Source organism: Aphelocoma coerulescens, assembly GCF_041296385.1.
Source record: "Aphelocoma coerulescens isolate FSJ_1873_10779 chromosome Z unlocalized genomic scaffold, UR_Acoe_1.0 ChrZ, whole genome shotgun sequence".
NCBI classification, from domain to species: domain Eukaryota; kingdom Metazoa; phylum Chordata; class Aves; order Passeriformes; family Corvidae; genus Aphelocoma; species Aphelocoma coerulescens.
The window spans coordinates 17,610,660-17,626,807 of NW_027184085.1; the positions used below are offsets into that span (position 1 = coordinate 17,610,660).

Consider the following 16,148-nt stretch of genomic DNA (forward strand, 5'->3'; position numbering starts at 1 on the left):
GCCTGAGATATTTTGTTGGAGAAGAGAAACAAGTGACCATTGACCTGTTTGGTTCATGGGGGAAGTGTTTAGTCTGTCAGCAGAGGTTGTGCTGCTGGTGTTACTGTGATTGTTTATTTCATTCATCCCGCAATTCAAGAGCTAATTTTTTAATAATGATAAACCTTTCTTTCAGCCATCTTTAAACCCTGAATATGAGAGGGAACCAAACCAGAATAAATCTCTAACTGCAGGTGTGTGGGGTGAGTATTTTTGGTATTTTTAAATGCAAAAATGTAGCAGAGATCTGAAGTTGTTTTGTTTGAAACACAAGCCTCTTTTTAGAATTATAAAGGTATAGATTGAGAAAACTTCAATATTATTACAATGTAGGTAACTTTTTGTTAAAGGGATAGCACTTCTATTTGAATATCAGTCAGGTGGTCTGCATCTACAGAAGCAGCCACAACTAGTATTCTTTCCCAGAAGTAGTATACATCTTTTTTGTAAAGATGTCAAGAATTTATCTTCGTTTTCAAGAGGAATTGCAATGAAGGTTGGTCACCTAAATTAGTGGTGTTGATTGCTAGTTGAAGGGTTTGTAAAAGAATGCTTCTGATTGATCAGATATGTTGGAAGAGTTTGGAGAGAAACATGGGAGAGCTGGAAGAGGTTAGTTTGCAGAGATTTAAGGTCTCTTCCTGGAAGCAAATGTCATATGCTGTTGGTTGTGTTTGTGAATTATTTGTATAACAAATACAATCCTGAGCATGGGCATTGAGCAGACCTGTAGTCTGGGACTGATTTCTCATCTTCATCTGATTACATTTGGCTATCATTTACAATTCTAATTGGCTTTGTGTAGTCAATTGATTACCCCTAAGAAGGTGGTAGCTTTAGATGGCAGGGGTTTTAAAATAATAAATGTACTCAAAATAAGAACATTTCTCTTTATTTAAAAAGAATTAATTAAAACATAAAAGCTTTTACTTGTCTACTTAAACTACTGCTAATACTGAGATTTTAAAGGTATTTTTAATTTGCTGATTCTGGTTCTCATACTTAACCAGTATTTTTTGCACTCTAAAGTGACATTAGATATAGGCCAACACCTCAGTATAAATATGTAATTGTTATAAACCTTTGCAGCATCATAAATAATTGGACAGCTTTCTGGTGTTGTGTTGTTAGCAGCTTGCATGTGATAATCTATCTTTCAATAAAAGAGTCCTGTTTTGTAATTGAAAAACTGAAATTAAGGCTGCTATTATTGCCTTTAGAAGGGAGCTGTATTCTGGACAGAGGAGTGTTACAGTCCCTTCTAATACCTGTTAAAAATGTATGTGTCTTTTAGATTGCATTTTACCCTGTGTATATGTGATGGGAGCCTGTGAGTATTGTGGAAGGTCTTGTCATGAGGTTTAATGAGAATGAAGCTTACAGTTATGACAAATATTTTGTAGCATCTACCTACTAAACAAAGCTAAAGTCATGTATGCTTTTAAGATAGGCTTTGTTTTTTTTTTTTAAACTGAGGATATAGTGACTGAAGTAGAATTGGTTGCAGGGAGAGGAGATAGTACTTGAAAAGGCTCTTAGCAGTGGAATGCATGTACAAAAATACATTTTTTTCGTTTTTTGGCAATTTTAGAACTGTTTTTAGTAGATGTTCCTTAATACTGCTAAATGACAGTTTCTCTAGTTTGACAGCTGACTGTATGTCTCCTAATTTGTGCTCCAGTGAACCTGGAAATTTAGTCCTGTTGTGTCCATCTGAGGCATGGAGCTAGAGAAACTGGTCATTGCCATGGTCTAAAGTGTGGTGCACATCTTGTTTCATGTTTATGGAACCTCAGTGTGGAGCTCTAAACTGAGCTGTTAATAAATATGTAACTAATTATTCTTTAGGAGCTCTTAAGGGGAATATGAAAGCCATAATCTCTTTTGAAGTTTGGGGAGCTATCAATAACTAACAGTATTTTGATTTTGAAATTGCTATGTAGCATTCTCTAGAACTGTGTAGCAGATTTGAAGAGCATCTTTTCTTTCAAAAAATGCAATTTCTGCATTGCCAAGTGAAATATTTTTAAAATTATGATAGTGGGAAGTGGAACAGAACCTGTGTTTTACCAGACTCGCACACTGTGTTATTTGTGGAACTAATACTGAACTAAGTTCCTGATTTATGCCTGTTTACTCTAGACCGTATGGCTGTCCCATACCTTAGGAACTAAAAACTAGCAAGATTGTGTGCACATGCACATACACACAAACACACACACACATATCTACATACACACACTTGTTTTTTTTTTTTATTCCAGAGTACCCTTTAAATCCTAAATCTAGATCTCAGAGAATGCTGGTCATTAAAAAAGGCAGTACAAAAGAACTGCGGATATCTGGATTCCCAGTAGTGGGAAGTCTTCATTCACAGCCAGTAAGGAATGGAACTGGCACTAGTGTTTATAAAGGATTAGTCCCCAAACCTGTCACTCCACCTGCAAAGGTGAGTATTGGATACCAGTGTCATGAAAAACATGCTGAGAAAAATCATACTGTAATTCTGAATGTGCTTATTCCATCCCTGAGAGTACGGTTCCGGGATTATCATGTATTCAACACTTGCAAAGTGCAACACAACCCGAAAATGAGTAGAAACAACTTTGCATTTTTCTTTCTAAATTATTAATTTAGTCTCTCTTTGTTTCTCAGCTACCATTTTTGAGAAGTGTAGGAGCTGCGCAAGTGAGAGTAAAAATGATATTTCTAACTTACAGAATAGCAGTGCATTTTGTATATATGATTCTAACAGAACAAAATTAGATATGTAGTGGAGAGGTATAATCAGCATAATAATACCTTCAGAATTTATCCCAGTTGTAGGCAAAGATGATATTATAACCTGCTAGTGTCATTCTGGTCTCTTTCCAAATGCCGCTTTCCATGTGCAGAATCACAGAATATTTTGAGTTGGAAGGGACCCACAAGGATCATCAAGTCCAGCTCTTAAGTGAATGGTCCATATGGACTTCAAACCCATGACCTAGGCATTATTAGCACCAGGCTCTAACCAACTGAGCTATTCTCAGTGGCTTCATCTCTACTTTTTTGTTTCAGGATTTTTTTTGTGCTCTTGAGAGCATATGATGGATTAGTTCTTAACTCTGTAACATTCTGAATCTTAGATAATACTTCCAGCTGTTGAAGTCCCATATTTCATTTTCAATACCTGAAATACGAGGATCTTAATGGTTTTGAAATTTTAGTCTTTATAAAAACAGTGTGAACAGTATTTATGAGCAGATGAATTGCTCATAAACAGCCTCTTTTCCACAAGAAAACAGATGTTTGCACTACATTAAGGTTGCAGTTATGATTTGCTTTTGCTTAATCATTTTTCTGAAGATTCTTGAACAGAATCCTTTTGTAGTTAATGATTCTTTACATTTCTGTTTATATTTCTGTCTAGCCGACACAGTGGAAAAGCCAAGCAAAAGAAAATAAACTTGGGCATGCATTTCCTCATGAACCTGCATATGCTGTTGGCAATTTCAGTTCTTTCAAATCAACTGTCAAGGCATTTGCTGTAACACAAAATTCAGTTAAAGAGGTAAAGCAGTGGCTGCAGTCAAATCTATCTAACATTTAATGTTATATATAATAGTGTTTAAGTGAGGGTGATCAGTAAATTTTATGCAGGATTGTATTAAATACGTTTTTTTTGGAAGTTAGTGTGTGAGAAAGATGGAAGGCACATCACTGGCCTTAAAGTACTGCACAGTTTGCTTTGTGGGTTTGATTTGGAATAAAAACCTGCATTAGAAAATACAGCCTGATATGTTTTGACTTCAAGACTGCTAAAGGTATTACATGTTTCAGAAGGCCCACTGCTCATGAGCAGTGCTCCATAAACTTGCATCTCTGGGTTTACATCTACAAACTGTGTATACCAAAATACAGATCTTCCCTCTGCTTTTGACTGTGAATATATGTGAAACCTAAAACAACAGGTACCAATGTCTAAAATAAAAATTTTCTAAATGAGAACACTTCTACCATTCTTTCTTTTTCTGACTTCCTACACTAGTGTAATCGGTCAAGTTCTTCATCCCCTGTTGACAAATCTGGTCAGCCTCGTTTAACAAAATTGACAAGAATGCGGACTGATAAGAAGAGTGAATTTCTGAAAGCATTGAAACGAGATAGAGTGAAAGAGGAACATGAAGATGAGAATCATGATGGACAAGAGAAGGTAATTTTGTTCATACCTATTGTAGATCCAGTAGGCTTCAGACAAACCATAAACTAACTACTTTTTATTTTGCTGTAAACAGCTGTTAAATAATGGTTTTGAATCTCTAAATGATGGAAAAGAATTATACTTTGATGAATTTAAAAACATTGTTCTAAGTACTACTCTTCCTCCAGTGCTGCTTTGTAGTTTCTTTTTGTCTTTCTGCAGTATCTGTTAGTCATGTTAATGACTTAGGTACTTGTGTCTTTAGCAACAATAAAAAGGATAAATTAAGCTTAGTAAACTAACCTAATCATAGATGAATTTATGTTGGGAAATACCGTTAAGATAATCAAGTCCAACCATTAACCCCATACTGTCAAGTCTGCCAGTAAACTATGTATTAGTGTCACATCTACATGTCTTTAAAATACCTCCAGGGATGGTAACTCAGTCACTTCCTTGGGCAGCCCATTCCAGTGCTTGACTACCCTTCCTGTGAAGAAAGTCTTCTGGTGCTTAATCTGAGTCTTCCCTGACTCAACTTGAGGCCATTTCTTGTGTTCTATCACAGGGTTGGCCAACCCCCACCTGGGCACAGCCTCCTTTCAGGCAGTTGTAGAGAGTGACGGGGTCTCCCTGAGCCTCCTTTTCTCCAGGCTAAACACCCCCAGCTCCCTCAGCTGCTCCTCACAGGACTTGTGCTCCAGACCCTTCCCCAGCTCTGTCACTCTTCTCTGGACTCCCTCCAGCCCCTCAATGTCCTTCTTGCAGTGAAGGGCCCAGAACTGGACACAGCACTCGAGGTGTGGCCTCACCAGTGCCCAGTACAGGGGGACAATCCCTGCCCTGGTCCTGCTGGCCATACTATTGCTGATCCAGGCCAGGATGCCATTGGTTTTCTTGGCAGCCTGGGCACACTCGGGCTCATGTTTAGTTGCTATCACCAACACAACCAGGTTCTTTTTCACTGTGCAGCTTTCCAATTACTCTGTCCCAGCCTGTGGTGCTGCCTGCGCTTGTTGTGACCCAAGGGCAGGACCCAGCACTTGGCCTTGTTGAACCTCACACCACTGGCCTCAGCCCATGATCCAGCCTGTCCAGATCCCCCTGCAGAGCCTTTCTGCCCTCCAGCAGATTGTGCTAGTTTGAAAACAAACCAGTGGGAGGCACCAAGTCAGAATAACAATTTAATGGAAATTAAAGAAAAGGAAAAGAAAGTAAAAGAAAGCACTGACAGAGTCAAGATACAACCTGAGTCCCTGTTAGGCAGGGTGGTGGTAGCAGTCCTCTGAAGTGGTGATCCTGTAGTAGTGTTTAGGTAGCCAGAAGTTCTCTATTCTTGGTCTAATCATAGGAGCAAGAGCTCAATATATGCAAAAACCACCGGTTTTTACTAATTGGGAACTTGAAGGCCTATAATGTCTGTGTATTATATGCATTAGGTTTCTTTCAGTCTGAATTGATTTATGCAGTGCTTGACTCATACCAGAGAATACTTGTGTCAATGCTACCAGCCACCAACAAGTTATCATACATAGACCAAGTGAAGAGAAGTATTTTATTATTCAGAATGAGATGATTACAAGCCTTTTTGCTGTAAAAGAGTGGTTTAAAATGTCTTATTAAAACAAGAAATTGCATAAGTTACAAATCAGCCAGATAAACAAGTGATTTTGAGGAAGAGATATTAGGCTTCTGAGATATTAAAAAGGAAACTGTGCTAGTGTACATTGCTCATAAAAGTGAGATTGACTTTTCTGACCCTGATCCTATTTCAGCCAAAATAGAATTTACTGTAATGGGACTGTACAACTTAGCTGTATATGTGAACTATCTTTTTATTAGGCATTCTGTGACTGAGTGCCCTGAGATGGATATTGGAGGTAGTTTTGTTCATGTGTTCAGAAAATACACAAAGATTTTGATTTAAGATTAAGAAGATCTTGAGGTTCAGAATTCTGAAATAATTAGGCAAATTCTACTCAGCAGCTGAATCACACTTGGAAAAAGATGTTTTTCCCTATATATTACAATTTCTTAATAAATTTCTAAGTTTTTCTTGATATTATGTGACATATTCTTCAGGCATATAATGTAACAGCTGAATTCATGTTTACTGGGATATGTGTTCTTAACAATATCTTGCTGACGATTCTAAAATTTCTGAAAGCAGACAACATGTGAGTGGGAGGGAAATGCTAATGGTCTTGATTCTGTGCTCTGAGGTACGGTTTCTTAGAGCTGTAGGAGATTGCATGATTTCCACCTGCTATACGTAATGCTTTTATGTGCCCAGTTTAGGGATTTTGTTGTTGAAAGGGTGTTAACTAGATAATGATTGCAGTCTTCTTTGTTTTTACAGTTGGTAAGACTTCAGAGGCTATTTGGCTCATTCATAAATAAGAATTACGGGTTGCTGAATGAGTAGAGTAGAAAGAAATGCCTCACGTTTATAAGCTAAAGACCTTTTAATCTTTGAGTGAACCAGAACAGTTTGCTTTCTAAATAAATTTTCTTCCTGGTTTGTATTTCATGGCTAGTAATTTACAGTTGCTGTTCACAGTAGCCTGAGAAGGTGGAGTTGAGTGCATGTGCGTAAGTGAACTTGTCTGAATTTAAAGAGCAGTATCCAGTCTTTCTGAATTCATGGCAGAGAATTTGCTATTTGAGATATGGGTGTTGTGACCTGCCCCTTAGACTAAGTAAATTTGAGAACTCATATACTTTCAGACTTCTCTTGACACACATAGCTCTGATGTTTATTAGGAAAATTATAAATTCAACAGCCTGTTACTTTTGTAAGTATGAAGGGCAGCTGAAGTAAGTTTGAATTTTAAGATGTGTGAAACTTTGCAGAAAAAAAATGTGGGGAAAAGCATGCGAGTTGCTTTCTGCATTACTTGATCAGTAGTGTACCTTAAGAATTCTATAGTATGCAGGTATTGCAAACGCCAGAAGGGTGAACAGAATTACCCCGAAGTACACAGTCTCTGCACTTAATTTAAACTAAACAGAACCACTGAATTGCAGCACTTCTGGATATTTACTTGTGGATAGAATTCACTTTAAATTTTGTAATGTAAAATTATTTTTATATTTAGGACGAGGAGTCCTTCAGCTTGCATAACGGCAACAGTCCTCATCGTGAGAGAGATATAAACCGAAACTTTGAAAATGAGATTCCACAGGAGAACGGCAATGCTTCAATTACACCTCAGCAGATCATTCAGTCTTCAGCTTTCCCTCAGGCAAATGTTCTTTCAAGCTCACTTGAGGCAGAGCATAGGTATGTACTTTATATAACATAAAGAGTGTTCCTTCATGGTAGCTGAGCATGTTCATAAATACTTACTAGTTCAGAAGTCAGAATTTGAAAACTGAGAACACATAAAATGTTTCTTGAGTAATGTCAAATTTGTCTTTTAGACGTGTACTAATTTAACATCAGATATACTTTGTTTCTTAGACCTGTGTACTGACCTACATCCAATTTTTAGGGAAGAAAGTTTTATTTCCTAGTAAAGAATATAGCAAACTGCATAGTGACTTCATCCCTCTGATTTTGGTTTAGGTATTTGGGAGGAACAATGCGTGTAATTTCTGTTTGTATTAATAATATTTAAAATGCTGCATCTTATATAAAACTCCAAGTTTTTCATTATTATTAAAGTAATTAATTACTTTTGTAGCTGATTTGTTGACACTGTTAGTGATATCACAGGATAGTCCACTGGAAGGTAAGAAAGTAATTTCATGAAAAGGATTGAAACAATTTTATTATCCCAGTAAAGCAACTCCAGTAGCAATTGGTAGATATGAGAATGATGCTGCTGGAAAATCACAACCCAGTCTGGAAATGAGCTAGTCATGAGCTCTGTCAGGTTCTTATAGTTTCTGGCAACTACAAAATTGCAGTGACAGACAAGACAGATTTTTTTCTGTGATAGAGTCTATACATTGGACTAGAGGACTCTTTGTTTTGTAGCACCTGTAGAAGAAACTTTCATTTCCTCTTACTCCTCATGAGTATGAAGAGTACAATGCACCCTGCTCTGTTCCTTTTTTTCCACCATTGGCTATGGAAACAGAAAGCCTTGGCCTAGTCTTGGAGTAGCAACATCACTGACATGAGTGACACCAGGTGGGATGAGTTCTGTCACTGGAGTGTTGTGGATGGTGGCAGGCTCCTCAGGACACACAGACAGGCAGGAGAGGTGCGGGAGTGGCATTGTATCTAATGGAAGGCCTGGAATATATGGAGCTTGCAGCTGGCAATGGCATGGTTTAGGGCCTCTGGATAAGGATTAAGGAGCAAACAAAGAAAGCAGATGTCATTGCTGGAGTCCACTGTAGGCCACTCACTCAGGATGATGACACTGACTGTCCTTTAAGGAGCTAAGGAACACCTCTAAATCAACTGCTGCTGTCCTAATGGGGGACTTCAACTTGCCAGATGTTAACTTGGACTACCATGGACATGTGAAGGCTACAAAAATGCTGCTTGTCATTGTAGGGAGAAAATCTGTGACTTTGAGAAAGAGACAATGTTCTTCATTTAGAGTGTGGTTGGGCACTGGAACAGACTTCCCAGGGAAGTGGTCACAGCACCAAGCCTGCGAGAGTTCAAGAAGTGTTTGGACAGTGTTCTCAGTCACAGAGCGTGATTCTTGGAGTTGTTCTGTGCAGGGCCAGGAGTTGGATGCAATGTTCCTTGTGGGTCCCTTCCAACTCAGGATACTCTAGGATTCTGTAAAATCTTTGGCCGCTAGAGGCTGATGATTTTTTAACTAGAAGATGGCAGTCAAATCTAACTCTTAGTTTTTCAATTCAAATTACTTTAAATGGCCTTAATAGGATTTCTGGGAAAATGTATTTCTTCTGTGATATCTCAGAGGGGCTGTGTCCATACTGCCTCAGCCCTTTGGCTGTGAGCTCAGCATGCACATGGGACAGATTTTATGGTTAGCCTTTTTGTGGTAAATTTTACTTGGGGTCACTAGCTTAGCTGCCAGGTTACTTTTGCATACCTAGTAAGAGTACTGGCACATTTTGTAGAAAAGGGCTTCCTTCCTACCGGGGAAGTTTCCAACGTGCAGTAATCCTGTTGTTACCAAGTTTGCTAATCCAAAGTGATTTTTTTATGTAGTTCACACTTTTAACCATTCTAGAATGGTGTTGATTTAAGGGACATTGGTGCTGCTAACTTTACACAATGTTGCTTTAAAGTTAGTTAGCCCTTAGCCTGAATTTTACTTCCATTAACAGGAGCTCTGTAACCATTTACTTCATTGAATGCAGTGTTAGTGTCTGAGCTTGCTTACAATAAAACTTCCTAACTCAACTATCAGTGAACTCCATTTGGCATTATGTTTTTCTGTGTGGCTATACAAATGTATGTATTCTCTTAGAGTTTTGGATGACTTGCATATATTTTTACTGCTTCCTGATTATTTGATTGTTCCTGCCTGTTACACTGTCCAGTTTGGTCCAAATGCTGCAGGGGATACAATTTCCATTTCTGTTACTCTCTTACTGACATTTTTTTTCTCCTCCTACAGTTTTCTCCTCCTTCTACAGTTCCAGGCTTTTGTTACGGTTCTAAAAACAGTCACTGGTGGCTTTGGTTATCTTCAAGTTTCCCCAGTGCACATCCACTGTATTGGGATATAGAGTTCTTTGTGGGGAGGTTTGTGTTGAAGGGCATTTTTTGCTGATGTCTGCCTAAATGAAGTGCCTGGCATATGATATCAGCTGTGAGTTTGTCTTGCTTCCCTATTTTAATATATTCACTGTTTTTTAGCTTTTAATGTCAGCTCTGGCATATATTTTAGAAACCTCTTTATTTTCTGTGGAATAGCTTTAGTCTGCTTTAATGCTTAAGGTCAAAAGATGCCTGGTTTGCCTGAAGAAGGTGCTAATCCTTTTGGCAAAAACTTGACAGCAGCAAACTTAATAACTTTGCAGTTATTATGTCACAGTGTTTTTACCCTCAGATGACCCCTGTTTTCACAGCATCTTCAATGTAAAACCACTTTCTTCTTGCTCAGATATTTCCATCCCTCTTTGTGTATCTCAAGCTTAGTTACAGGAGGAATCTTTCTTCTCCTCATTTTTTTCCCCTTACCCCAAAATTCACTCCTAGGTGTTCAAGCTGAAATACCAGCACGTGCTGTTGGGTGAGACTCAGTTGTGAAGAAGCCTGACACAACTCTTGACATGAACATTTTTATAAAACAGAAATTACATGAGGCCATTGCATCCTGAATGGGTTTCCATTGAGGGACACCACCAATATTCCTCACTCTTTGCTCTGCTTTGTTATTCAGGAGAATTTGCAGAGTCCCTCAGTGTGTCTTTGTCTCTTCATACTGTTCTCAGGGGAGTACATTGCTACTTCACTAACAGTTATAAGTTATGTTAAGAAAATACATTCTTACTGTTCTACCTGACAGATATATTAGAATGAAATTACAGTTTTTACCACATATAGTGGTAGAATAGGGTCATCTTTGAGGGATCTGGGAACTTAGCTTCTGTGCTTTACATATCTTTTATAAGACTTTGAACTCACACTTATGTAAGAGTATGTTTAAAAAAAAATACAGGCTGATTAATCAGTGCATTTGTTGCAGATCTTTAGACATGTAAGTAGGCAGAGCTTGAAATGTCTGAGTGTGTGTAGCAAATTCCTTAATGTTGTCCTTCATAACTTAAAGGTTGTTAAAGGAGATGGGCTGGCAAGAAGACAGTGAAAATGATGAAACATGTGCTCCACTAACTGAAGATGAGATGAGGGAGTTCCAAGTCATTAGTGAACAGGTAACATTAAGTTAATTTTCCTTTTTAAACCTGTAGTTGGTTACCCTAGATGCCTGTTTTTGAGGAGGATGTGCAGTAATTTTGATTGTTAGGGATGTTGCTGTTCTACTACCATTTCAGTACTGTGCTTTTAGAAGTACAGTTGCTTCAAAAAAATACCAATGCTGACTGTAGCTCAGCCTATTCACAGAGTATCAAGGGAAGAGTAGGGGGTGCTTCTGAGTAGTCTCAGTATTGCTGTTGGTAGAAGTGCACAGACTTTAAAGCTCCTCAGCTTAGCCTAAGGAAAGAGAGTCTTCTTCCAAGGTAAATTTTATGTCGTTTCCTTGCTACTCCGCAAGGTGCATTTTCTTTTTTGGGAATTGAGAGACATTTAATTTACTAGTAACAAAGAATGAAAAGGCAATCTAGACTTGATTTTTCCTTAATTTTTTTTTTTTTTGTTAGGAGTGTTGAGTATACTTGGTGGGGTCAGTGAGAAGGAGTCAGAAAGGAGAATTGTGTGTGGTGCTAAATCTGAACATTCAGTATTTCTGTGTGTAGCAACATACATATTGAGTAGAGCATTTGGAATATTGAACTCTCAAATGCTTGTCTTAGTGCACACCTGCATTATATGTGAAAATGCAGTAATTCCTTTCTTTTTATATAATCAGTGTCTTTGACTTTCCAGTTGCTGAGAAATCCATTCCTTTCTGCTGCATCTCTTCTGGGCCCCTTCCCTATTGCCCCTTGCCCTTCTGAGCACAGATGTTTGCAGCACTGTGGGAAAGGGGACTGCCTTGCAGGGAGAGACCATTTGGGAGGAGGGATCTGTGGGCCAAGATGAGTGGGGACGTGGGTGAGAACAGGGTGAACTCTTGTTGACTGCAGGAGTTCAGCACAACTGGAGACATGTGGATACAGGTGGCTGGCCAGGAGTGAAGGCGTGCAGGGGATTTGTCCTTTGTGTGTGTATCTGAAAAGCTGTGGATCCAGTGTAGCCCAGAGGTGAAGATGCAAAGTGTTGAATTGCAACAGATGGTTGTGTTTGGCATTTTCTTTCTCTAAATGTATCATGTTTTCACATTTCAGTTACAAAAAAATGGCCTTCGGAAAAATGGCATTTTGAAAAATGGCCTCATCTGTAATTTTAAATTTAGCCCCTGGAAAAACAACACTTTCAAACTTGCTCTGGAGAATGAGGATTCTGAGACGAGCAGCAGTGATACGTCAGATGATGATGATGTGTGAAGTCTTCTGTAACACCTGTAGAAGCCCATTTGTTCTCGTGAAGATTTGGGGATGTGTTGTCCAAAAACCAAGAATTATAATTTCTGTAGTTACATGCCCACTACAGGGACAATGATTGGACTTTTCTGTGAAGGAAGCAAAGAATGTTTTGTTGGGTGTGTTGAAAATCACTATAATTTCTCTGTAAACGAATGTGGTAGAATGAGGCCTTGGGTTCATCCAGCACTGACTTTCATCACTGAAGCATTTCTGACTAGCAGTGTGACAGTGTTACAAATCAAACTTCCTCACTTAATAATAAAAGCAAAGAATTGTGTAATGTCTTGGAAAACTTCTGTCCTAAAATGTCTAAGGAGAAGAAGCGCAACTTGACACAGTGTTTTGCTTGTCAAATAATTTCTTTCCTACAGTGGAGATCAGTGAGTCCACTTTGTACACAAAATGGGCCATGTAGCATGTTGGCTAAAATGAGCAAAGTGCACTAAAACTCTGTTCCTTAATTGAGCTGTTGAACTGTTCTACAAGTAACTGCTCTTTAGCCATTTGTAGTATTGTCATTATTAATGGCAAAAGACTCTCATGTTACAGTTCCAAATTTCTAGAATTAACTTTTAAATTGAAAGCTTTAAGGGGGTATTGCAAGACCCTTATTTCTCACAGGGACTTGTGGGAAAATAAGCAGTTTGATTTTACGATTCAACATGCAGAAAAATCGTTACGCTGACTGGATTTGTCCACTACATGGGAAATAAACTGATTTACGGAGTATTGTCTCAGTGCAAAGCATCATGGGTATTGTTTTAAAATCTGCTAAGTTTTGTTTGCATTTATATTACATGTACTCTGGCAGCAATGCAGTTCTGCATTTCAGAACAAGGTAAAATACTTGCATCACCAGATCTTGCTTTTACAGCAGCAGAAGTATATGTGTGCAATAACCACCTGTTTTGCTTATTCTTTGTCAGACTTTTTCTTTATGATCTCACATTTTAAAAACAATATTGTATTATTTATAGTTTTATATGGTTTATTTTAGTTTTTAAATATTTTCCACAGTTGTATAAGCTGTGTAATGTTAATTCATAAGCACAACTGCTCTCGGGGATGTCACATATGTTTATAACATAGCATATATATATATATATATATATATATAGACACTTCCCTTTCAAGATGTTTTTGAATTCTACCACTTCATATAGTAAATTATTTCCGGTTTAGAACTTGAAAGCAAAAAATATTTGTAAAGTTGACATTTTGTCCATATTTCTTTAGGAAAATACTTTTTTTATAAGGTGGCATAATTTTGGGCCAAAGTTGGTATGTTTCCCTTTTTTATTTATTATTAATTTAAATAGCTATTTCTTTTCAAGAGGCCAGTTTTTGTATTAGAAGAGGCTTGCAAATGTTGGTGTAGTAGTTAATTTTAGCATGGTGTATTGAAATACTCCATTTTCTAATCTCAATTTAAGAGGATAAAAATGATTCTTTTTTAAAAAGTAAACAGCCATATTTGTAATGATGTTTTTCCTACCTGCATGCCTTATACACCTTTCTCCTTCCCCTCTCCTGTAGTTTTTTTTTAACTGACTTTTACACATTAGTGTCCTGTGTTTGCTCTCTGGTTTTCACATAGTATCAATAGGATGTTCTGCCTATCCTAATTACGTAGTGAAATGTGGATGCACTATTTTAATACTAAGTGAAAATGGTTTATGCCTTGGCATTTCTCAGAGAGCATTGTAGCCTTTCCCTCCCTTCTTTATTCAGTTTAGTAGTAAGTGTCACCTCAGTAATTAATTCTTTGGGAAGATAATATAGTTACAGAAGAATTGTGTTAAAATTGTATGGACTTTGGAAATTTACAAGTTGCAATTGAGAAAATTCTCTTTAGGGAAAGTAGAAGTACTAGTCATACTTGGTACTACTTTTTTGCTAGTTTATATGCTGAAACTGGTAATGGAAGCACTGATTATAATGAGCTGTGATCAAAGAAGTTAACAGGAACTGGGCAGTGGTTTTGCTTTGTAGAGTGAAACACTTTTACAGTCTTTGTAACTTTTCTCTGTGTGTTTTCTCCTCTTGTGTCTGCTGATACATGTGGAATAATTTCTGGTCCCGTTCAGTGGTCTGTTCTGCCAGTTCAGAGACTCCTCAGAGGTCTGGATGGCCCCTGGCTTAAATGGTTATCTGCCTGCTCTGTCACTTCTGTTTGCCCTCATGGCAGTGTGGGAATGGGTGAGATTTGGTATTTCCACTGAGGAATTGGATTCTCTTATATTTACTTATGATAAAGCTGAGTAGAGTATCTGTCATCTTTTATGTCACCTTAAGAAACTCTTAGTCACTTACTGTGGAACTCTCAGTTTTTTATTTTCTTGGGAAATGTCACTCAAAGCAATGTTTGGTTTTCGTAGTGTACTTCCATAAAATGTATGAAAGCACTTTATTGCACAGCTCCCCTCCCTTTTGTTCAGTTCTTGATGATGGTAGAGAAGAATGAAATCTGATTCTCTAGTATTTAAAAATGAAACTTCATCTGTCTTTGGCTTTGTTCCTTTCCCAGAGCAATTGAAGTAGTGCATTGGCCTGTTTCTTCTCTCATATGTAAACCATGATCCATTCCCAGAAGAAGTTTTCTAGTTTTTTTGCTTGAGCAGGTGTCTGCCTTAAAGGATTGAGAAGCTGGTGGCTAAGCTTGCCCATTTCCTTAGTGGGTACTGGTAAGCTTTGGAGGTAGTTTGTCAGTGGTGGGCTGACAGAGCTTGACTTCAGTGATGGTAATCACAGATGGCTGCATGCATGCATGATTTGAAGTCGCTACCATTTCTCTTCATCTTCCTGGCTTTATTGCCAGAGAAGCATGTGTTTCTGGTTCCCTGTTCCAACCCTCTTCAAAAGCAAACAGGAATGATCAGTCACTGATTTTTCTGATCCTCTGTTGATGGAGTGTATGTTGTTCTCTGCCTGCTGCTGGCATGGAGGGTGCCTCAGCTTATGGTGGGGAGCTTGGGATCCTTCACCTCTTCCAGAATGACCAGAGGCCTCCCTCACTGACTTGTACAGGGCCTTTCTCTCTCTTAAGGCATAAGAAGCCAGTTATCTTTGCTGAAAAGAGTGTTAAAACGACATTAAAGTTGTCCACTGATTCATATTGGACCCAGTTAAGAGTTTGAAGAAAATTTTAATGGTCATCCCAGTCTTTGAAAAATGTTACCAAGTGTGAAGGGAATTAATTTTTATTCCCCTGTGCAGTTGCCCATGGGGGAAAAACATCTGCTTGATTTGAGATGGGGACCTCAACTCCAGTGTTTCTTTTTTAAAGAATATCTGTTTTTCAGGAAATATATTTAAACTGCTGGCTGCTAGAAACTGGAAGGAGAGTTTAGTCAAGGATGCCTTTGTTTTTCCTTTTTCTGTTTGCTGCTAGGCAGCAGCTGGGGCAATTTACTCATCTGCAGGGAACTGTTGATCTCATTGAGGATTATTGCACTTGAGCACCAAGGGTTACTGGCTCATTAGGATAATAAATGTGCTGACTAGCCGGTCACCTTTCCTCATGCTCTTGTTCTTGGTCATCAGTGAGTTTTACTGCAAACTGAATGAGGTTTGTTTTGTAGCCTGGATCTCTCTGCAGGTACCTGGAAATGCATTTGCTAAACCAGCACTGGCAGTGATCTGCAAAGCAGTCTGGCTCTGGATGGGGCACAGGGCAGTGTCAAAAACTCATCTCTGAGGATGTTTGCACTTCCTTAAGAGATTTGTAAGCAAATTCTGAGGTGTGTCTCTTATTGGGTTGCCATCTGGGAAAGATCTTCAGACTAAAGAAAAACTCATTCCTTCAACAGTGGGTCACTAGAGTTTGCTGCTCTGTTAC

General features: G+C 38.3%; 1 protein-coding gene across 3 annotated transcripts in view; it reads left to right on the forward strand.

Moving 5' to 3' along the window:
- Window positions 1-13,037, forward strand: part of GPBP1 (GC-rich promoter binding protein 1) — a 36,015-nt gene extending 22,978 nt beyond the window's left edge. For all 3 annotated transcript variants that reach the window (XM_069001221.1, XM_069001220.1, XM_069001222.1), the window contains 7 exons: window positions 176-242; window positions 2,304-2,488; window positions 3,452-3,592; window positions 4,070-4,234; window positions 7,321-7,505; window positions 10,936-11,038; window positions 12,113-13,037. In XM_069001221.1, coding sequence (XP_068857322.1) covers window positions 176-242; window positions 2,304-2,488; window positions 3,452-3,592; window positions 4,070-4,234; window positions 7,321-7,505; window positions 10,936-11,038; window positions 12,113-12,271 — 1,005 coding nt within the window. In that variant the 3' untranslated portion in view covers window positions 12,272-13,037. The remainder of the gene's footprint in view (window positions 1-175; window positions 243-2,303; window positions 2,489-3,451; window positions 3,593-4,069; window positions 4,235-7,320; window positions 7,506-10,935; window positions 11,039-12,112) is intronic.
- Window positions 13,038-16,148: the final 3,111 nt, after the last annotated feature.